Source organism: Erinaceus europaeus, chromosome 1, assembly GCF_950295315.1.
Source record: "Erinaceus europaeus chromosome 1, mEriEur2.1, whole genome shotgun sequence".
NCBI lineage: Eukaryota > Metazoa > Chordata > Mammalia > Eulipotyphla > Erinaceidae > Erinaceus > Erinaceus europaeus.
The window spans coordinates 164413189-164438221 of record NC_080162.1 but is presented as its reverse complement, the minus strand read 5'-3'; the positions used below and the strand labels follow the sequence as shown (position 1 = coordinate 164438221).

The window sequence follows — 25033 nt, the reverse complement described above, 5'->3', positions numbered from 1 at the left end:
TTCATTGCTCCAGGCCAGCTTTTTTTTTTTTTCAGGTAGATAGATTATACTCTGTTGCAGCGTCTCCCAACATGGTGTGAAACTTGCTCAGGCTCAAAGCAAAGTAGCCATCTTCCCAAATGAGCTTTTTTTTTTAGTTCTAGACTTCCATTTTGTTCTTCTCTTAGACATTAATTGCATTCTGTAGTCTACTTATCTACCAAGTCAGATTTTTCCCTAAGTTAGCCTGACTGAATGTCTGATAATAGTATATTTTACCTTCCTGGTTTTAAGCATTTTTAAAACTTTTAAAATTATCTTTATCTATTGGATACAGTCAGTCAGAAATTGAAATGTTAGCTGAGATAGAGCGGAAGAGAGACAGAGAAATGCCTGCAACCCTGCTTCACCACTAGCAAAGCTTACCCCCTGTAGGTTGGGACCAAGGGCTTAAACCCAGGTTGTAACATGTGCACTCAACCAGGTGTGCCACCACCCGGCCCCTTAAGCATGTTTTTTTTTTATTGGGTTTTAATGAATTATAGTACAGTTGTTGACACATGGGTACAGTTTCTGAACTCCCTGCAAAACACATTTATCCCCAGCTTAGATCCGTTTTCCCATCAGGCACCAGAACTGTAGACATAATTCCCTATAGACTTGCTAACTTAAAATATAATGAGCTCCTCTCATTATTTTTATACTCTTTAAATTTTATGAACATGTTTTTTAGGCAGTACATTTATCCCAGACTTCTTTCCTCATCCCTACATCCTCCATTTTTCTTAAAATGACTAATTCTCATTGGTCTTCTTTTTTTTGAATGGGGGGGGCTTCTCTCCTCCTACACCTCTAAGACACATAGACCTCAGCTGCTGCTTCCTGTCCACACTTAGATTCTGCCTTGATCAGACTGGGAGTATGGACCGACCAGTCAACGCCCATGTTCAGCGGGGAAGCAATTACAGAAGCCAGACCTTCTACCTTCTGCAACCCTCAACGACCCTGGGTCCATGCTCCCAGAGGGCTAGAGAATGGGAAAGCTATCATGGGAGGGGGTGGGTTATGGGGATTGGGTGGTGGGAATTGTGTGGAGTTGTACCCCTCCTACCTTATGTTTTTGTTCATTAATCCTTTCTTAAATAAAAAATTTAAAAAAAAGATTCTGCCTTGATTTATTCAGTTATCTAATTAACAATGCAAACACTAGGAGCAGGCTATATTAATACTTATGCTTATATTAGTTGTTCTTTATTGCAGGCCTAGAACTGAGTGTTTGGCATAAAATGTGTTGCCATAAATAAAACAAAAAGCTAAATGAATGAGGCCATAGTAACACTTTACTTTTTGCTGAATATCTGACACCAGTTAAATACCTGCACTTAACTCCGTTGTGTTTGGATTATGCGTGTCTGTTTCTGATTGTGGAGTTCAGGAAGGATGGCAGAACTCAAAGGAGTCTCTAGTTCCCTCACAGCTTTTAATGATGAGTCTGGTGTAACAGGTGGTTGTCATTAGCATTTCTGCCCACTGAAGTCCCTAGGAAGAGCTGGTAGAGTCATTTGCTCTACTAGTGCCCATATGTGGGAAGAAGTAGACCCTGAATTTGATGAAAGAAACAAGAGCAAAGCAATTTTGTACATACAAGTGAATTAGAGTTATATTCTTTATTGTTTCCATTAACACTGTAATTTTGATGTCCACCTATACTCCATCTTTCCACTCCTTACCCCTTAGAATATCTGTATAAAATAGCACAGAGTTCAGGGCTGGAAAGATAGCTCATCCAGCTCTGCCATGTGCTTGACTCAGGTTCAAACTTGGCCCCTACTTCACTAGGGGGAAGCTTTGGTGCTATGATGTCTTTCCCTCTCTCCATTTGTCTCTTTATTTGAAAATTGTGACCTGGAATGGTGAAGCCCTGGAAATCACACACACACACACACACACACACACGCACACACGCACACACACATGCACACACACATGCACACACACATGCACACACACCTGAGTTCATGGGGGGGTAGATTTTAATGTTAGTATATGGTGGTGGCCCTGATTTTTTATGTGTTTTTCCTCGTTATTGTAGATCTATGCCTATGTTTTTGAAAACATCAAGTCTGTTCGACTGGAAGCACTACTCTTATCCTTGCTAAGCATCGTGGTGCTTGTTCTGGTTAAAGAGCTGAACGAACAGTTTAAGAGGAAAATTAAAGTTGTCCTTCCTGTCGATTTAGTTTTGGTAAGTATGAAATCATCTTTTAGTATTTTTTCCTACTCTCTTTGCCAGTTGCGGAGGTAACCTGAAGAGAGTCACTATTCTGTGTACAGTAACCCATGGCTCCTCCTGTCTCTCATTAAAACTGGGCTAATTTGCGTGGCTATATATTGATGTAAGAACAGGAAGCATTTTAAATCAAGTTTAAGAAAGGAGACACACATGTTTTCAATTTACACAGAATTTCTCATGTGCTTGTAATTTTTCATAAATATGTGGACATATAGTTTAACATTTTAAATAGAGACATTTCAAATTATGTGACTCAAATGTCGATGGAATGATACTCCGAAAAGCAATAAATTTTGGTTCTATAGCCTATTGATGTATTATACATGTAAAAATTGAATCACTTGACAAATATTCATTATTGATTGGTAGGTATATTGAATTTGTTACTTAATTAATTTTGTTTAACAGAAACCATACTCATATGTTCCATTAACCAGGCATCATTCTCTAAATTATTTTCTATTTTATCTAGAAAAATTATGTTAAATAAGAATTTACTCCTTAGGCAGATGACTTTAAAAATAGGTTTTGAAATTAAGAGCCTCTAATGAGAACCTTTAATTAAACAAAGCACTAAGTTGAAAATCAAATGTTCATACAACCACAGTGACTTACTCATCGTTAATTGACTTAATTTTTAAATTAGTTTGAGTTATACATATATATGATAAGTGCTGCCGAAATAACTTCACCTTTTAAAATATTCCTTCAGGGAGTCGGGATGTAGCGCAGCGGGTTAAGCGCAGGTGGCGCAAAGCACAAGGACCGGTGTAAGGATCCCGGTTTGAGCCCCCGGCTTCCCACCTGCAGGGGAGTCGCTTCACAGGCGGTGAAGCAGGTCTGCAGGTGTCTTTCTCTCCTCCTCTCTGTCTTCCCCTCCTCTCTCCATTTCTCTCTGTCCTATCTAACAACAACAACAACAATAATAACTACAACAATAAAACAACAAGGGCAACAAAAGGGAATAAATAAAAAAATATAAATAAATAAATAAATAAATAAAAAATAAATATTCCTTCATATTGTTGGAATATCAATACTAGTACATTGTAATATGTCTCTAAGGGGATATGATTCATTTCTCTAGAACTAAGATAAATGTCTTCTCTCCCTAGTTAGGTCTTGTATTATTGTATACATTTGATAATTTTTGGAGATATGTTAACACATGGTCATATGGTATGTAATTCAAATACACTATTAAGAGTAGATGATATAGGGAGTCGGGCGGTAGCGCAGCGGGTTAAGCACGCATGGTGCAAAGCGCAAGGACCAGAGTAAGGATCCTGGCTCAAGCCCCCAGCTCCCCACCTGTGGGAGGGGGGTCGCTTCACAGGCAGTGAAGCAGGTCTGCAGGTGTCTCTCTTTGTCTCCCCCTCTTTGTCTTCCCCTCCTCTCTTCATTTCTCTCTGTCCTAACCAATAACGACGACATCAATAACAACAACAATGAAAGGGCAACAAAAGGAAATAAATACATAAAAAAAGAACAAAAAGAGTAGGTGATATTATGATTATTAGCATTTTTCCCTAGAGGGGATAATGCTAGAGGAAGACACCCAGAGGGCTCTGAACTCCAGTTCTACTGGGACATGAAACTTTTGTGACCAGGATTCTCTTCCTTTTCCCCATTGCTGAGAGGGAAGAGAATTTGGAGAACACTGAGAAAGCTGGCCTTATTTCCCTTTTCTGAGATGGAAGGGGAATAAGGAAGCACACCTGGAAGTTATAATAGGTATAGGCGTGACTAAGAACGAAAGTGAAGGTGGGAAATTAGAAGTGAATTAAAGTGGGCATAAAGTTCCACATGGGGTCATCCATCTTTGTTCAAATGGCTCCATGTTTCTCTGGTGCATGCCTTTTCATTTTCCTGATTAAAACTTTATATGTATGAGAGGGAAAAAAACTGTGAGGAGTACTTAGAGTAAGGATGGAAAAGGCTTTTAACAGCGTGGTAAAAATCACTCATTTGAATTTTAAAAATATATAAAAAAGAAGTCCGGTGGTAGCGCAGCGGGTTAAGCTCACATTACGCAAAGCTCAAGGGCCTGGTTTAAGGATCCCGGTTCGAGTCCCCAGCACCCCACCTGAAGGGGAGTCGCTTCACAAGCAGTGAAGCAGGTCTGCAGGTGTCTACTTTTCTCTCCCCCCCTCTATCTTCCCCTCCTCTCTCCGTTTCTCTTTGTCCTACCTAACAACAACGACATCAGTAACAACAACAATAATAACTACAACAAAAACAAAAAAGAAAGAAGTCATGGGGCATATACTTAACAGAGTACTACTCAGCAGTTAAAAAGACTACTGTGTCCTTTGGGACAAAATGATTGGAACTGGCAGTGATTATGCTTAGTGATGTAAGTAAGAATGTGATGGACAAGTACTAAATGATTTCACTTAAATGTGGAATATATAGAATTGAAATACATGAACTTGAAAAAATGTGTATGACCATATATATATGGTCAACCCATATCTGTGACATTGAGAGAACTATGGTAGTTACTGCTGGGGGGGTTACAGAGCACTTTGGTGGTAGGCATGGTTTGTAATTATATCCTTATAACCTTGTAAGTCACTATTAAATCATGAATGAAAATAATAATATTTAAAAAAATAAAATACTACACCATGATATTTATATAATTTAACAGTATAACTTGTGTGGTTTTGTTACTTTTTTAATATTTAAGGCTGGCCTGTTTTTAAGTCTACTTAATGTTTTCAAATTAAAACATAGGTCAGCATACATTACCAGGTGAGAGGAGAAACTGAACCCCGCCCCAAGTTCTCACCTACAGGAGAAGGTTCACAAGTGGAGCAGACATGTAGGCTTCTCTTTTTCTCACCCTATCTTTCTTCCTCTCTGTATATCAACTTCTATCCAGAAAAGAAAATAGGGTCACCAGGAATGATGAAGTCATACATCATACTGGCACTGAGTTCTAGCAGTTATAACCCCATAGTAGTAAAGCAAATTTTAATGTTGTGCATTGAAATAAATGCTTTTCATAAAATGATGTTATAAAATTTAGTTAAAGATAATTACAGAGAACATAAATACAGTGATTTCTGTCCATACATATAGCACATATAAAATGCATATCATATATATAATAAAATAGTATTTTGGACATTAATTGGTAGATTATTAATTTTTACTATTATGGCTTAATACTTTTTTTCTGACCATGGATATAGTAAATTTGAAACACACATACATATATATGGAGAGAGAGAGAGGGAGAGGGAGGGGGAGATGGAAATGAGAGACAAGAACACTGCTTCATTATTTTATATGGTACCAGAAGTCAAACCAAGAGCAAAGCAAGACATGTGCTCCACCTTTGAGCTACCTCCTAAGTTCCTGTATTTTTGTGCTATAAACAGATGACTTACATGTTTCTCTTTTAAACTAAAATGCATAGTGTATACACATTTACAGACTAATATCATAGCCATATGAGATTCCTGGTATCTTTAAAAAATTATCACAAGAGTTAAAGGAGAATTTGAAGAAGTTATAGAAACCACTAGGGTGTCAAAGCAGTTAAAATAAAACCTGAACTAGATTTTGAATATATATTTTAGTGGTGATAATGATAGAGGCAGAGAATAGTCAACCTTATCATATAATGCCATAGAGCGCCTGAATATCCAAGAAAACTATTACTCTCAAATACAAGAAGGTCATTCAATACATATGCATTGAGTCCAACATATTCTTAGTTTGCATTTTACTTCTAGAAATAGTAAAATTCAGAATTACTCAATAAATTGTAAGTCATTATTGATCATTAACCTACATTAGGAATATGATGCAATAATTCAAATTCTTGAGAAGTTGCTGTCACAGAGAGAAAAAGAGCTATTATAAAGCATCCCTAATGTCATATAGACAGGTATTTTGAGGGATCTCTCTGCAAACACACACACACATCTTTTGTATTTAGCTCACCTTCTAAATCATACATAGTTTGATGGATACAGATTAGGGTAATAGAAAAACCTTATTATTTGAATGACATTTAATATTTTATAGGTATTTATTTATTCATTTTGGATAAAGATAGAGAAATTGAGAGGTAACAGGGAGATAGGGAAGGTGAGAGGGAAAGATGGGGAGAGAAAGAGAGAGAGAGAGAGATGAAATACCTGCATCCCTGCTTCATCACTTGTGAAATTTCCCCATGTAGGTGGGGACCAGGGGCTTGAACCCAGGCTCTTACACACTATAGCATGGCACTTAATCTTGAAAACTACAAATCAAGGGCTCTCAAAATAGAAGGTGTTTTTTTTCATTTTAACTTTACAGATTCTGTACCTGTTAATCTTTCTCTCTCTCTCTCTCTCTCTCTATTATACACACACACACACACACACACACACACACACACTGTGTTTACTCTAAAAATAATTTTAAAATTTAAGGTATTTAAGAATAATAATTTTCTTTTCTATTTTTTCAAATGGAACAACACAGATTATTGCGGCATCATTTGCTTGTTATTGTACCAATATGGAAAACACATATGGATTAGAAGTAGTTGGTCACATTCCAAAAGGGTAATGTAGTCTTTTTTTGTGTGTTTTACTTGTTGGTTTGTTTTTTATGTTGGAAAAGACTGGGGATAGGTGCATATGGGCTCCATTTCTTCCAAAATCCTGTATGGGACAAAATATGAATAATTAAAAAATAGAAATAAACAATCTAACTGTAGAGTAAAATTAACTTCTTAGACTCTTCCAATTACTTAGGAAGTTGACAACTATCTTACCCAACTTTTCTAGAAGTAAAGATTTGGGAATTATTTATGAAGATATTATTGGGGGGGAAATGCAGTGTTGAATTTCCAAGTTAGAGTCATGCTAAGGGGCTTTAGTCAGCTGTATTCCTCTCACATATGCTAATGACTTTTTTCCTTTTCTTATCTTTTTTTTTTTCTACCAAAGCAATGTTTAGCTCTGACTCATGATGGTGCTGGGGATTGAACTTGGTGGTATCTTTGGTGCTTAAGGCATGACAGTCTTTTTTTGCATAACCATTAAGCTATCTTCCCAGTCTTTAGTGACTATTTTTGTTTCACTTGAAACATCGTAAGTCAGAAAATATTTTACAACCTGTAAAGACTAAAAAAAAAAAAAAAAAGTCAGTTTGGCTTGAGACTTAAACTACTAAGTTGGTGAAAAGGAAAATTATATTCTTCCTCCCTCCCCTCTAATCCTCTAATTCTGTTTTAGTTTGAGTGACCTTTTCAGACACATCTTTATGATGTCTAAAACATCATAACAGAAGCCTGGCATGGAACACTCTCCCATTCTCTTTGTGACTTCAGACATATTTTCTAGTCTTTTACCAAATGTTTTCCCCTCTACACAGTTCACACGGGAGCTGACCTTGGGCTAGTTGTGTGAACTGAATGAAACAGCTAATGTGAAAAGGGCTGAGCATTTGACTTACCTGCTAGATCATAAGTCAACATGGAATTGTATTTTTCTTCTACTTTTGCTCCATTTAAAAAATGACTTTATGTGGTGCGGGAGGTGGCACAGTAGATGAAACATTGGATTCTCAAGCATGAGGTCCAAGTTCAGTCTCTGACAGCACATGCACCAGGGTGATGTCTGGTTCTTTCTCTCTCCTCCTATCTTTCTGGTAAATAAATAAATTCTTTTTAAAAATCACTTTATTAGGGGGGAGATAATGATATACAAGACAGTTGTCATATGTATACATTTTCTTAACTCCCTGTGATAGCTGTTTGCACATCACCCCTCTACCAATTCATCATCTTCCTTAGTTTTAGGACATTGGATTCCCAGCCCCCTGCAGCCTTCCCCCTTTAGAGTCCTGGGATCTACTGCAATAGATCACAGCTAGTTTTAAGTATCCCCGTCTGGGAAGAGGTTTGTCTCCTAAAGCATCATTAGGGATATATATATCCCTAATATATATATTTATATATATATATATTATATAGAGAGAGAACCCTATGAATACTGTGGATTATTCTTATTATTTTATCTCAATTGTTTTCAAAAGAAGATAAGAGAAAAAAATCTGAGTATTAGCTAAAAGAAATAGTTCAAATACTTCTTTAAAACTGAGAAACAACTAACTGTGGTTCTATATTTTGTAACAGGATAAATGGAACATTTACAAATCTTTTTCTTAGCAGTGTGTGAGAGTTAAGTCCACAATGAGAGAATCAAGTTAAAACATAATTAAGATTATATACTCAATAACAAGTTTTGGAATAAACCCAAGAATTGTAGCTCATAGTAAACTAGTGTTTGCACATGACACCATAGTACTTAAAATAGAAAATAGTCTTGATTTATTTCCAAATAAATAATTGGAAAGGTTCAAATGGAAGGACACTCCAGATCTGCTTTTGTTCTGATACAGGAATTTTTTGTTGAGTCAGCATTTCTGTGGTGTAATTTGAATTCCCTGGGTATAAATGCTAGTTAGACACATGGAACTGTCCCTGTGGTGGTCTTTACAATTTTGTCAAATAATTGAAAACGAAGGGCTTCTAAGGGCAAGGCTGCTTGGTTTTCACATGGACATTTCACTTATTATATGTAAACTTCAGAATCATTTTCACAGTCAGTTTCATTATAAACTGTTAAAGAAATTACACGAGGCTGATGATTTCAATATGGTCTTTCTTTCCATAGAATCCCTCCACCAAGAGCCCCTCCAATGAATATCCTCTCTGCTGTGATTACTGAAGCTTTTGGAGTGGCACTTGTAGGCTATGTAGCCTCACTGGCTCTTGCTCAAGGATCTGCCAAAAAATTCAAATATTCAGTTGATGACAACCAGGTGGGATATACCTCAGACCCTCTCCACAGTGTGTCACTGTACTATATATTCTAAGGTCCAATTCTGTCTTCTCGAATTTGATAAACCTTTTCTACTCTCTTAGCCCCATTTGCTGCCTTGCTAATCCTTGAGTGCCCTAGTTACACTTTTGATGCTGGCGGCTACAGACATTTGCACGTGTGTGTGTGTGTGTGTGTGTGTGTGTGTGTGTGTGTGTGTGTTGTGTGTGTGTGTGTGTGTGTGTGTGTGTGTGTGTGTGTGTTTCCAAAAGCCTAGTTTCTCTAAATATCTGTATTCCTTCTTTACCAAATAGCCCCTTCTCAGTGTGGCCTGCCTTGATAACCTGAAAACCTAAGTTCCAGATTTTTCCACTCCTTCCTTTCTTTCACTTTGCTTATTATCATAATTATTTCCAACATCTCCTCCCTAGACTGCCAGCTCTGTGAGGATAGGGATAACTGTGTCATTCACTGTTGTGACAGAAGGAGGAAAACATTAGGAGGTTTTTGCAGTAACTCAGGAAACATTTTGTAAAAGTGAGCAACTATGATACCATATTATACCATGTAAAAAATTATATGACTACAAAGAGAAAAATTTTGCAACAGACACTGTAATTGCAGTTTTGCAGTTTTTTCCCCCTCCCCCTTGTTATGAAGATTGAATGAGAAGTGCTTCAAACTGGTTCTGGTTCACTGTAAGCACTTATTAGATCTTAGTTCTATTAGCTCAGGCATGACTGGTGGAGAGAGAAGGTGAAAAAGAAGCCAGTCTCCTTCTCTGACAAGATATACCTGTGGTCTATAAAAGTTTCTCACAATTAAATGATATGTTCCCCTATTAACAATCTTGTAGGAATTTCTGGCCCATGGTCTCAGCAATGTGATCTCTTCATTTCTCTTCTGCATACCAAGTGCAGCTGCCATGGGAAGGACTGCTGGCTTGTACAGCACAGGAGCAAAGACACAGGTAACTTCATGGTACTTCTGGAGGGGAAAAAAAAAGGAAAGGAAAAAAAAACCTCAGGATCCCTACTCTCCTTGGACAGAGGAAGGTTCAAGATACTTTTTAAAACCATGAAAATATTGTAGTGTTCTCTGGTTTTTGTTTCTCATAACTAGCTTCAAGGATATTTATTTCATTTCTTTCTTATGAATGAACCTCTGGTACTAAATCATTCTGTGAGACAACTGAAAAAAAATCCAGTCCTAAAGGTAGTTTTCTTGTCAAATTTTGAATCAAAGCTCCCTCTACTGGTGTTTTTGGTTTTTTCTTTCTCTAAGCTCAAATTTTGCCTTGTTTTTTCTTTTCTCTTTAATATTTTATTTATTTTAATATGTTATTTTATATATTTATTTTATTTTAATATTTTATTTTTTATAGAGGTTCAGAAAGAGAGAAAAACACCAGAGCACTGCTCAGCTCTGTCTTATGGTGTTGTGGGGGATTGAACCTGGGACTTTGGGTGTGAGAATCTGTTTGCATAACCATTATTCCATCTCCCTCACCCTTTTCTCTTTTGTCTTTCTTTACTTTTTTTCTTCTTATTTTTTTACTTATGAAAAGAAATTGAAATCATTTTAAAAAATAAAAATAAATCAGTTATATGAAAAATAAGTCCTTGACATCAATATCTGTACCTATGAAGATGACCAAGCGTGTAAACATATAAGTGTAAAGAAAAGATTATTATTATGTGTTTATAAGACACATTGCTAATATTGAATTCAGAAAGATCTACTCTAAATCTACATACTTAGTAATTGCTTCATACAAGAAATATCTGATACATTTTATAATACAAAAAATGAACTTTAACAACTATTGTTAAAACATGCTTTCATTAGAATTGAATAAGAAAACATTTACTATTATTAATTTAATATTCAAATTCAAATAAAAAATTTAAATATTTATTTATTTTCCCTTTTGTTGTCTTTGTTGTTTTTCATTGTTGTTGTAGTTATAATTGTTGTTAGTGATGTTGTCATTGTTAGGACAGAAAGAAATGGAGAGAGGAGGGGAAGACAGAGAGGGGGAGAGAAAGATAGACACCTGCAGACCTGCTTCACCACCTGTGAAGCGACTCCCCTGCCGCTGGGGAGCTAGAGGCTCCACCTGGGATCCTTGTCTGTCCTTGCACTTTGCGCCTAGTGCGCTTAACTGGCTGCACTACCACCCAATTCCTGATAATTCAAACTTTTTATTGTCTTTTTCTGGGGGTTGTAGAAGAATATTTAAACAGGATATGATTCTTGACTGTGGGAGAGGTGTCAAAGGAAATATGGGCAAATGGATAATCTAATATAACATAAAACTAATATTATTGCTGATGGGTGTACTATGGGGCAGAAGGAAAGGATAACAAATTCTGAATATACTGTGATTTCACAAATGATTGTCACAACAGCAACTAAATTGTGAAGTCTTCCCTGTTTTACATGAAACCTTGATTGCTATTCAGTTACTGATTTCAAGTTTCTTAAATTCTACTTGTAAGTGAGACTACCTGGTACAGTATATGTCTTTGTTCTTTCTGGTGTATCTCACTTAACAAAATGCTTTCCAGTTCCACCCAAAATGAAAATAATCATTTTTAACATCTAAGTAGTATTCCATTAGAATGTTACTTTAAATGCAAATATGATCTTTTTACTTCCTCCTAACATCCGCAGAAGGGTGTGTATGGGTCTTAGAATTCAGACCACAAGTCTCTGAGTGAATCTTTCTGTAGCCTCATCTTGAACTGTTTCTTTAGCAGCTATAATTTTGCAGAATCCTTCTTGCTTTCTGTGGACTCTGTTGTCTGTACCCTTGATCTCTGGCTCCCTTCCCTTTCCCCTTAAGTTAAGTTGATTCCTTCTGTGCTAAAGCCATGGCCACTTCTGGGTGAGCTGTGCTATCTTCTTCAGAGTGCTTCTGTTGGACATTAGACCATCACTGAGATTATAAATTATACAAAGACCTAAAACAAATAAACAAACAAAAAAACACAACCATAATGGGAATATTTTTTTAAATATTTATTTAATATTTATTTATTCCCTTTTGTTGCCCTAGTTGTTTTGTTGTAGTTATTATTGTTGTCATTGTTGTTGGATAGGACAGAGAGAAATGGAGAGAGGAGGGGAAGACAGAGAGAGGGAGAGAAAGATAGACACCTACAGACCTGCTTCACCGCCTGTGAAGCGATGCCCCTGTAGGTGGGGAGCCAGGGGCTTGAACTGGGATCCTTAGCCGGTCCTTGCGCTTTGCGCCACGTGCACTTAACCCGCTGCGCTACCGCCTGACTCCCAATGGGAATATTTTTAAGCCAAGGCTACTGCAAGTATCCATGTATTTAGTGTTGAAATTTTCAAGCATTCTCTTTTTAAAAATTTAAAAAATATTTTTATTTATATCTATTTTTCCATTTTGTTGCCCTTGTTGTTTTTTATTGTTGTTGTTGATGTCATCATTGTTAGATAGGACAGAGAGAAATGGAGAGAGGAGGGGAAGACAGAGAGGGGGAGAGAAAGATAGACACCTGCAGACCTGCTTCACCGCCTGTGAAGCGACTCCCCTGCAGGTGGGGAGCCAGGGGCTTGAACCAGGATCCTTATGCCAGTCCTTGCTTTGCACCACCTGCGCTTAACCTGCTGAGAGAAATTGAGAGGGGAGGTAGAGGTAGAGAGGGAAAGAGATAGATCATTTCCTTAGTATCAAATGTCATAATCAAAGGCTCAAACATATTTTTCCACATTTGCAAATGCTTTCTATAAAGAATTTTCCTTAGACATGATGTCTAGAGCATGGGTATCTGAGGAACATCCTACTTGAAATGAAGCTTAGTAACAAAGACTTTAAAAAGTTCTGACTATGACCGCCTCTCCCTGAATGCTAAGCAGAGACAGGCCCGCTTAGTATTTGAATGGGAGAAAGGCGCTATCTAGTCAAATATAAAAGTATGAGGCACATTCCTGCAAAAACAATATTGCACAAATAAGTGTTACGTCTTTCTTCCATCCTTCTCTAAAGGTTATTAATTATGTGTATTTGTGGGATTGGGGGGGTACAATACCCACTGGGTCTTTTCCTCCCATTATTCGCTTTGCTTCCAGTAGATATGATGGGGAACTTCAGGCAATTTGGGAGACATAACTGAACCATGAAGGATGAGAGAGCATTTACTGCAGGCAAAGCTCAGCCGCTGCTGAACATGACAGCTGGCATGTCTTTCTGCTATGCTGAGACTGCCTCTTGTCTCTAATTTGCCAAATCATATGCCTTTATTCTCTCTTTCTTCTCTATTTATTCTCCCAAGATTGACTTATTGCATATATATATATATATATATATATATATATATATATATATATATATATATAATGCTCTGATATGCTATAATATACACTGCATTATACACTTAGATATATGTATTGGATTATAATAATTATACATTGCACATTATATATCAATGTTTCTCACATGTGCTCAGTCACTCTCTCAAGGCCAGTTCTCTCATTCTTCTATTTTTTAGAAAGAGGAGGGAAAGATGAGAGGGAGTGACAAGAAGAAAGAAGAGATACCACAGTGCCACTCTTCCACCTATTGTACTCCCCTTATGCCATTCATGATATTTGCTTGTGAACTAGCCCCCTACTTCCAACCTTTATACAAATCTTCTTAATCTAACCTTCTTTGATCAGTGTATCTTTTTTCCTATTCTTTTATGGTTTTCTAGTGAATAAATGTGCATAGAGTGAGCTCTCCATCTACTTTGCACTCACTAATAGCTGTTTAAGAAACGGGTAGCATCTTAGTGTTCCTTCAGTGTGTGTGTGTGTGTGTGTGTGTGTGTGTGTGTGTGTGTCTGAACTGCTATAAACCTACAACAAATGCAGTGCTTGTTGAAAATGTGACAGGAAGAAAATATAGATTTAAGTATTTCTTTTGAAGAATTCACTCAAATGTAAGCATAGGTCACAGTGAAACAACTCAGAGGTTAGAGGCACAGAAACCTCACTCCTCAATTGAAGTTCTGTATATGACTTTTTAAAAAATTTTATTTATTTATTTATTCCCTTTTGTTGCCCTTGTTGTGTATATGACTTTTGACAAGGTTCCCCTCAAAAGGAAGAAAGAAAAATAGAAAGAAAGGAAGAAAAGAGACCCTTAACAACCATGGAATGACCTTTTTCTCTACTTCTATGCTTGAGAATATTGGGGGAGGGGTGAATTTTATTAAATATGGAGGGAACTTATGTTTAGCTTCTTTCATATAGCTTTATGGTTTTGAGTATCATCTATGCTGCACTATGTGTCAACAATCTGTTCTTCTGAGTAATATTTTATTTTATGTGTGTGCCACAAATTCTTTATTCACCAACTGGTGAGCATTTCAGTTATTCATTCATTGATATAAATAGGAAATGAGTGAGTGACTATTGATATTCACACAGAAGTATTACGTGGCACATGTTTTTATTTTTCTTAGTTTTTGATATTTCATAAGTGAATGTGTGACTACATATGACATGGCCAGGAATTTTTAAAGTAGTTATACCATAATGAATTCCTTTAAAAATATATTTAACTTATTTATTTATTGGACAGGGACAGTGATATGGAAGGGGAGGATAGAGGGGAACAAAAAGAAACACCTAAAACACTGCCCCATGGCTCATAATGCTTTCTCCCTGCAGATGGGGACTAGGAATTGAACTCAGGTCCTTGAGCATTGTTATATGTGAACCAACCTGATGCACCATTGCCCAAACCTGAATTTTGTTTAATCACTATATGGGATATATGATCATTGCTAGCAATTATCTAAGAATCTTGTTTTGCTCTGAGCCCTTAAAGTGTTAAGCTTTTAATATTGGTTATTTTTGTCTATCTCTATCTCTATGTCTTTTTTATCTTTGTCATTTTAGTAGCTACTGGCTGCCTTTGATAGCTACACAGTGATATTTTAGTCATCCATCATTTTAGTTCCCTTAAAGCCTTCTTATTTCTTACTGGGATGACAGTTCAGTCAAACATTTGTACTAAGTCATGGACATTTGTTCCTGTGAAATCATTCGCCATCAAGTGAAACATAGCTAAGAGTCAGGTATTTTGAATTGCCTTTGTCAGCAGGTTAAGCTGCTTACAACATAATACTGTTGACTTCTCAGGAATACTAATACTAAGTCTATATTTCACTACCAGCTATTACTCCCATAATCTGATATAACTGATTCATTTTAGTGCAGTTAGTAGCAACTCCAAAGAGGAGAGCAAATGCTTCATTGAAAATTCATCATCACAGAAGCATCCTATGCTGCTTGTTCAGTTATCATTCAAACAATTCCTTAGTAAGCACAGAGGAGGAACAAGCTGAACAACAGTCTAAAGGAATTTTAGTTGAAATATTACTTTCTGCCTCTACGCAGATAAACAAACAAAAAGCCATTCTTGTGTGTGATAAAAGTAGATGATGTCCTATTACTTTGTGTGGAATTGCTTTTCTCTCATCTCTGACTTAATTTGACTGTGTCAGCTTGTCAACTGTCACATTTTGGTTCACTCAGCTGCAAAATATAGATAATGACAGTGTGTACAATTGAACAATCATGTGCCATCATTTTGTTTCTTCTAATCAAGATGAACTAAGAATGATCTCTGCTTCCCCTCAATCCCACAGTACTTTGGAATAATAAACAAAGTTTAAGGCTTGCTTTCTGTCTGGCTTTTGTTTTACAGGTGGCTTGCTTAATATCTTGCATTTTTGTACTGATTGTCATCTATGCAATAGGACCTTTGCTTTACTGGCTGCCCATGGTACAGTAGTGTTCTTCCATTGTTTATTTTATTTTATTTTTTTACTTAACTTTTAATAAGAATCATTGTATGGTAAAATGTCTTTGAAGTATACTGTTAGTGTTTTTTTTAATCTGAAAACTATGTGACGAATGTAATGATTGAGTAGAGGCAAGTTGTGATGAGACCTCAGTCAGTAGGGAGAAATCAAGAGTATTGTGATTATTTTTAATTTGTAGGGGTTTGTATAAAAATAGCATTGTAGGGAGTCGGGCAGTAGATCAGCGGGTTAAGCACACATGTTGCAAAAATAGCATTGTAGATAGCAGCACAACTGTAGTAGCCCAATCTTAGACACCACCTCAGTATTCAACAGTATATGGTTCGCCAAGAAAGTTGTAATATATATACACAATAGAATATACTCAGCCATTAAGAACCATGAAGTTTTCTTTACCTCATCTTGGATAGAGCTTGAAAGAATCATGTTAAGTGAGATAATCCAGGAAGAGAAAAATGAATATGGGATGATCCCAGTCATGAGCAGAATTTACAAAACAAGAACAGAAAAGGGAAATAAAAGTACTGCTTGGGGGGCCTGGAAGTGGAACACTGGGTTAAGGACAAAATGCACAAGGAGCAAGGACCCACACAAGGGTTCCAGTTTGACTCCCTGGTTCCCCACCTGTAGGTGGGTCACTTCACAAGTGGTGAAGCAGGTCTACAGGTGTCTATCTTCCCCTCTCATCTTAATTTCTCTCTGTTCTATCCCCTTCAATTTTTTTTAAATGGACACGAGAGCAGTGGATTCATAGTGCAGGCACTGAGCCCCAGTGATAACCCTGGAGGAAAAAAAAAAGTACAACTTGGACAGGGTTTTGAGTATTGCAACAAAGCAAAGGGTGATGGAGGAGATCAGGGAGAGGGCTGAGGGGAGAAGGGACTTTGAAGTCCTGGTGCATGATGATGGAAAGGGACCTAGGCTCAGGGTGAGAGTGTTTTGTAGACAGCTGTTCATGCATCAACAATTCTACTATAAAAAATTAACCTCCTTATTTTAAAAAATAATATTATAGAATTATATTTACTCTGTTCATTTGGAATGTGGAGGTTGGTGAACTCTGTCATAAACTGTAGACTTCATAAGATTTTTATTTGAATATAGATTGTTAGAAATTGTATGCTGGTGCAAGGAATTCTTGGTACCTCCTTGTACAAACTGACTCAGGAACTAGTACTAATAGTTCACCTTGTTTATTTCAAGCCTGGGCCACCAACGTGACACAAGTAATAGCCTGGCCTCTGGAGAGACAGAGACAGTTTGTATCTTCCTTGCTCTGACTCTTCATTCATGCAAAGAGAAGATATCATTTTCATGAGAGATTTTTTTTTTCTAGTAATCACTTAATTCCAAGAACAAGTCTAAATAAAGAGGTGGACAATATAAATATTTAAATGTTATTCAACAAGTAACTTTCAAACAAATGGCAGTAATTGTTAGAAAGTTAAGCAGGTGAGATGGTGGCATATCTGGGAGAGCATACATCTCACTATGCTAAAGGACCAGGCTTTAAGCCTCATTCCTCCCTTGCAGGATGGGAGCTGGGGAGTTTCATAAGTTGAAATTCAACTGCATATGTCTTTCTCACTTTCTCCCTCTCTGTCTCACACATTCCTCTCAATCTCTCTTTCTCTATCAATAAGTAAATAAGACTTCCCCCCATTTTTAAAAAATTTTATTTATAAAAAAGGAAACATTAACAAAACCATAGGATAATAGGGGTGCAAATCCACACAATTCCCACCACCAGAACTCCGTATCCCATCCCCTCCCCTGATAGCTTTCCCATTCCCTAACCCTATGGGAGTATGGACCTAAGGTCATTGTGGGATGCAGAAGGTGGAAGGTCTGGCTTCTGTAATCGCTTCCCCGCTGAACATGAGCATCAGCTTTAAAAAAGAAAGTTAAGAAAATATTCAGGGAGGCCCAGTGGTAGCATACCAGGTTAAATGCACATAATATGAAACACAACGACCCACACAAGGATCCCAGTTCAAGCCCCCAGCTCCCCACTGGCAGGGGAGTCACTTCATAAGTGGTGAAGCAGGTCTGTAGGTGTCTGTCTTCCCCTCCTCTCAAAATTTCTCTCTGTCTTATCCAATAAAATGTAAAAAAAAAAAAAAAAATGACTGCCAGGAGCAGTGGGTTCGTAGTGCATGCACTGAGACCCTACAATTATCTTGGAGACCCCTCCCCCCAAAAGAAAGAAAGAAAATTCAGTCTTGGGCTAGTGAAACAGCTCATTTGGATAGTTTGTTGCTTTGCCATATATTCAATTCAGGCTCAAGCTCAGTCCTCACAGTATTAAAGGAAGATTCAGTGCTGTGGTCTCTTTACAAACAAAGTGCTGTGGTCTCTTAAGAAAGAAAGAAAGAAAGAAAGAAAGAAAGAAAGAAAGAAAGAAAGAAAGAAAGAAAGGGAGAAAGAAGGAGAAATTCACACTTTTAATTCACTATGTTTCTCATTTTTTAAAAAGAATCTCATAAATTTTACCCTGTGATTTTGATTTTCTAGAATTGATAATATATACACACCATACTTAGTTCTAATCTAAGTGAATATTACTTTAGTTTTCTAAAGCGTGATTGCTTTTCTCTTCTAAGTACTTTAGAAACACAGAAATAAAAATATCTTGGTCTTTTTAAATTTAGGTCATAATCTTCATTTTGTTTCTCTATCAACTTATTTCTTGTTTGTAGTGTGTTCTTGCAAGTATCATTGTTGTGGGACTGAAGGGAATGCTAATACAGTTTCGGGACTTAAAAAAATATTGGAATGTGGATAAAATTGATTGGGTAAGTAGAAATTTGACTTAAATTGTCACTTTTTAGCTTAAACACATGTTACCAAATAAGCTGTAATACCTTCATTTGCAGAAAATAATCTTTAGCTATTCGAAACTCATACTTTACAAGCTACCATTTACTTTTTCAAACTTTTTTTTTCAATTTTCTGGGTTATCATTCTTTTTTTTAAATTTTATTTAAGAAAGGATTAATTAACAAAACCATAGGGTAGGAGGGGTAAAACTCCACACAATTCCCACCACCTAATCTCCATATCCCACCCCCTCCCCTGATAGCTTTCCCATTCTCCATCCCTCTGGGAGCATGGACCCAGGGTCATAGTGGGTTGCAGAAGGTATAAGGTCTGGCTTCTGTAATTGCTTCCCCGCTGAACATGGGCATTGACTGGTCAGTCCATACTCCCAGTCTGCCTCTCTCTTTCCCTAGTAGGGTGTGTCTCTGGGGAAGCTGAGCTCCAGGACACATTGGTGGGGTCTTCAATCCAGGGAAGCCTGGCCAAAATCCTGATGGCATCTGGAACCTGGTGACTGAAAAGAGAGTTAACATACGAAGCCAAACAAATTGCTGAGCAATCGTGGACCCAAAGCTTGGAATAGTGGAGAGGAAGTGTTAGGGAGGTACTCACTGCAAACTCTAGTGTACTTCTGCTTTCAGGTATATATTTTGCAGTAGTTTATAGATACATGTGAAGATATGCTCTCTCTCACAGAAACTGGTGTATATCTAGGTTTTGGGACTTTGTTAGAAAGTGAACCACCTGAGATGAAATTAGAGTATACTATGAAAGGAAAGGTCTCACCCTAGTAATGAAGCTGAATGGTTGTCATTCCACATGTGAAGTCTCTGGACACAGTCTGAAGTGAAGCATGTTGCTGAGAAAGCTGTGGTATATATACACAATGGAATACTATGCAGCTATTAAGAACAATGAACCCACCTTCTCTGACCCATCTTGGACAGAGCTAGAAGGAATTATGTTAAGTGAGCTAAGTCAGAAAGATAAAGATGAGTATGGGATGATCCCACTCATCAACAGAAGTTGACTAAGAAGATCTGAAAGGGAAACTAAAAGCAGGACCTGACCAAATTGTAAGTAGGGCACCAAAGTAAAAACCCTATGGTGAGGGGTAGACATGCAGCTTCCTGGGCCAGTGGGGGGTGGGTGTGGGTGGGAGGGATGGGTCACAGTCTTTTGGTGGTGGGAATGGTGTTTATGTACACTCCTAGCAAAATGTAGTCATATAAATCACTAGTTAATTAATATGAGAGGGGGAAAATCAATTGTATGTCTCAAAGTTTTTCAAAACACAAACTGAATCTTTTCAATATATAGGCTGTGTATTTGATATGCGGACTCTCTCAATAGCCTAGACCAAGTAGATCAGAAGCATCCAATAGCACAGCTATATACAAGATACTGGGTACTATACAGCAAACCCTAACAAACCCTAACAAAAGGACTTTTCAAAGTTAACCCAATTACCAAATAATGTGATGATAACATTAACTATCAATTGTCTTTTTGAGCCCTAAGACAGCAGGAACCTCACATCTCCACTATAGAGCCCCTCCTTCCCCCAGTCCTGGAACCCTTGGATAGGGTCCACTTTCCCATATGCCTCTCCCAATCCATACCAAATAATATTGCATCCGCTGATCACAACCTAACCAACGCAACGATTGCCACCTCACCATGCTTCACTTCAGACTGTGTCCAGAGACTTTTTCAAACTTTTAATCAAAGCAGAAAGATGCAAAATGACTTTTATAAGAAAAAGAAAGGATTTTTGTCAATTTTTAATGATGTTCTTGGTAACTTTGAAAGGAATTCTAGTTAAATTAAATGGAATCTATATCGCCAATTTTCTTTATGGATTTATCCTGGAAATGAAAATCATCATATCAGTCCATACTAGTAGAAATATGCCAAAATAGAACATGCACAAAGAGTCAACCTTAATTGTTGAGAAATGTTTGCTGTATTAATAAAATGCACTTCCTAACAGTGCCCTTATTCACTATAAATGCCAAAAGAATCACGAGTTTGTTTAATATGGGTTATACTGAGAGAAGCTTTATGTTAATAGGATATTGCCAGGGACAGATTAAATTATACTGAATAATGACAAAGTGAGCTCTAACAGTTACTGTTTATTTGAAAGCATTACACATTCCCTCTCAGTAGATCACAAGTACCCTCTGTTTAGCTCTATCATGGCATTTACCATACTGAGATTTAATTATGTACGCATCTTCCCTCCTTCAATTCATTTACCCTGAGATACTTTGGGTTTGTTTATGTTGGCATCTCCTTTCATAATAATCTTCCTATGGTTCAGTATTACTAACTTCCTACCAAAGTACAGTCTGGGTCCTACTGGGAATGCAGATACTTCTCCAGACACATTTTTGCAGGAAGTAAGCCAAGAGACAACATTATGACTTATGCCTTGGACTAGGATAATATGAAAGACTCATAGTAGAATTGATGGATGAGTGGGAACATAAACAATATTTGGTAGACAATTCAAGAGACCAAAGTTAGTAATGCTGATTGAGAATTTTTTTAAATCGTGAATGAATTCAGGACCTCATGTACATGCAATACTACTGAACTGTCTCCCCAGCTCAACTTTTATTCCATATTTTGAGGGAATGAAAGAGAGAAAGACACTGTTCTATCACCCATGGAGTGCTACTCATTTTGGTTCTATCCATAGTGCTGCCATCTGATGCCAGGAATTAAGCCCAGGACCTCACACATAGAAAACATGCATTCTTCCACTGAACCATAGTCTAGTCTCCTGGATCTTAACTTTTTGAGATTGATATATATGAATTGATAAGATGAAAATTTATTTAATCCAACATTTGATAATCTGTGATAAAGGCATTTCTTCTTTTTTTATTTCTTTGTTTTGTTATTGGTGGGGAGTCACTGATCCAAGCAATTAAGAAAGAAGCAGGCATAGAGATACAGATGATAGATAGATAGATAGATAGATAGATAGATAGATAGATAGATAATAGATACATACATACATATATCTATGTAAGATAGATAGATAGGTAGGTAGATAGAAAGATACCACAGAACAGAAGTTTCCCCACTTTGGTGAGGGCTGGGCTTGGACCTGAGTCTCACATATGATAAATCAGGTACCCTTACAAGTGAGTTGCTACCTTTCTGATACTAAAAGCATTTCTCTTTTCTGTTTGGCTGTTTGTTGTTAATAGAGACAGAGAAGTCAGAGAAGCAAAGTATTGAAAGAGAGAAGCCACAGCACCTGAAATTTCCTTCGGTGTAGTGGGTGCTGGGTTCACACTTGTGTTGTGCACATGACAAAGCAGCTCACTAAGAGAACTATTTTGCTGCCCCCTCTCCAAGGCATTTTTAAAGAACCCATTAATTACATAGGAAGGGATACATTAAAATGCTGAAAGGAAAATGATTTGAAGGGTTCTTCTAGGAAATGATCACTAGAGCATAAAGTGCAAAGGTTGGAGTAAGTAACAGATGGGGTTGGAAAAATTCCGATTTTAATGTATGTGCTGCCAAAGTGAGCACAGAGACTGGAAAAGTTAAGGATGAGCTGGACTAGGAAATGCTGCTCATACTCTCCAAAGCTTAGACTTCATCCCAGAGTTGCTGAAATATCAGTCAAGGAGAAATAAGGATCAGATTTGTACTAGACAACTTTATTTGTTTATTTTCATGAGAGACAGGGGAAAAGAGGGAGAGACACCATAGTACTGCTAAGCTCTTGACATACTGGGATTCCTGGTTCCTGGGATTGGAACTGGGACCTCTGAAGCCTCAGACATTAAAGTCTGGCATGCTACTGCTGTGATATCTTCCCAGTCCCTATACTAGTAAAATTTAAGGAGAGGGGTAGAATGGAGAAATGAAATAGTTGGTTATTTAAGGCAAACAAGGAAGGCCTGGGCCACAAGTAAGACTATGAGTTTGAATAGGAAGAATAAAACTGAATATTAAAAATATTGCATTAGTTTATTCTCACCATAGATTTGTCATATAAAGCAGTACATCAGTCTAGAATGACTTCAAAGTTGGAAGAAAATGACATCATTCATTGGTTTATAGTACAGAAATTTTAAATATATTTAAACATCTAGTGATCTCTTGTCTTTTAAAAAAATACAGATTCCTATTAGTGCGTTATTTATTTAATCATCTGTTTCCTGGTTTGATATCTGAGTGTTTGTATGGTGGAATTTCTATCTTCTTTCCTTTCTCCTTTCCTTTCTCTTTCCCCTCTTTCTCCTCCTTTTTCCCCCTCTCCCCCCTTCTCCTTCTCCTCTCCCTCCTTTTCTGTTGATATCAGAGGAAGGTTTTAGTTGATTCTAAAATGTTTTCCTATGAAACTTTTAGACTTATTATTTTCAGGCATTGAAGGATCAATAAAACAGAGAAATCACATTTTTAATGGCACAGTTTTGTATTATTTTATGTGAATTTGTTTTTCTAAATAGGTGCTCAGTGAGGTTCTTTTTGCCTGTGAAGCTTGGTAATAGTATCAGATTTTTTTCTTGTAATACTCAGTATCAAATTTCTGTGAGATAGCAAAGGAAACTCTTATCAAAGCAAAAAGACATACTACTAAATGGGGGAAAATAGTCATACAACATATATCAGATAAAGGGTTTAAATCTAAGGTATACAAATAACTCGTGGACTGTAAGGACATAAAAAAAATGTGACCCCATCAAAAATGGGGAGAAGAGATGGACAGTTAACCACAAAGGCCTTAGAGGTTACCAACAGGTATATGAAAAAGTTCTTTGTCACTTATCATCAGGGAAATAGAAATCAAGACAACACAGAGGTACTACCTGGTGCCTATGAGAATGGACTATAGTAAAAAAAAATATACTGTGAGGGTATGGGAGAAAAGAAGACCCTTACACACTATTGGTGGGTAGGTAAACTGGTATGGGCCCTGTGTAAAACAATATGGAGATTTCCCCTAAAATAAGAGTCATTTTGCCATTTGATTCCTCTTCTGAGTATATATTCAAAAAACACCAATTTGAAAAGATACATGTATAGTATGTTTGTTGTAATTCTATTTAAATTAGCAGCCCCTCAATTTTCATCTTCTTTTACCTTTATCAACCTTCTTTGTTTAGAAAGTGATGTAGATGACATCTTACCTTATTGCTATTCTTTCTATTGTATATCTATGATATGGATATATTTCCTTCTCAGATGGCCCATCCTTGTTTTGAGAGATTAAAGATCTTACCATAATATCACTGTATACAATTTTCAAAGCTATGAAACTCATGAAGAAATTTGCAAATTATTGAATCTTGGAGATAACTGTGGTGGTTTTTAGCATCCTCCTTGTTTATCTTCCAGATTTCACAGTATTTGGCAAGTCACCACCATATTTTGTGGTTACAGTCTGTGACCATGCCCTTGTTTCACTGTGTCGGGTTTTCCTTCCTGAATACCCATTTTTCCCCCTAATTTTATATGGATTTCAGTGGAGAATGGAAGCATAAAAATCTCTTCAGTAGATTATCTAATTCTGGTATCTATGCGTATAGAAAGGTAATTCTGGCAGTAGTATGGAAAAAGAAGAAGATGTTGCCAAAATAGTTCAGGACAGTAACAGTAAATTGTGAGTGAATTCGGAAGAAGGTATAATTTGATGTTTTTTAATTAATAATGAACACGACTTGAGAAATGTTTGAACATATAAATAAAGTATGTCCAGACTAGTCAACAGATAGAATATGACTAAAATTCTATAGAATTTACCAAATATGTGTTTGTATGAAGTAATTTGAAGATTGAGTGCTTATAAAATAATTTAGGCTGTCATCACATGTAAAATCTGAAAAACTTACTGAAAAAAAAAATAGGCACACAGACCAATGGAACAAAATTGAAAGCCCAGAACTAAACCCCCACACCTATGGACGTCTGATCTTTGATAAAGGCCCAAAATATTAAATGGAAGGAGGCTCTTTTCAATAAATAGTGCTGGGAAAACTGGGTTGATACACGTAGAAGAATGACCAGAAACAAAATTTAACTCCAAATGGATCAAGGACCTGGATGTTAGACAAGAAACTATCAAATACTTAGAGGATTTTTTTTTTTTTTACAGTTAAATAGTGATTCTGCATTTCAATTGTCAGTCAAAACTCTGTTAATGTAACGGAAATAGGAGTCTAAATTCCCAAACTAGAGACCTGACCCTAGTCAAACTTGTGGGCCGATTTGTGAGCTTAGTACTAAGTTAGAAT

The 25033-nt window shown here is 36.9% G+C and overlaps 1 protein-coding gene across 2 annotated transcripts in view; it reads left to right on the top strand.

Moving 5' to 3' along the window:
- The window catches only part of SLC26A7 (solute carrier family 26 member 7), a 151182-nt gene that overhangs the window by 102922 nt on the left and 23227 nt on the right, over positions 1-25033 (top strand). For both annotated transcript variants that reach the window (XM_016185667.2, XM_007517362.3), the window contains 6 exons: positions 2072-2224; positions 6755-6837; positions 8956-9103; positions 9959-10072; positions 15830-15907; positions 18647-18742. In XM_016185667.2, coding sequence (XP_016041153.1) covers positions 2072-2224; positions 6755-6837; positions 8956-9103; positions 9959-10072; positions 15830-15907; positions 18647-18742 — 672 coding nt within the window. The remainder of the gene's footprint in view (positions 1-2071; positions 2225-6754; positions 6838-8955; positions 9104-9958; positions 10073-15829; positions 15908-18646; positions 18743-25033) is intronic.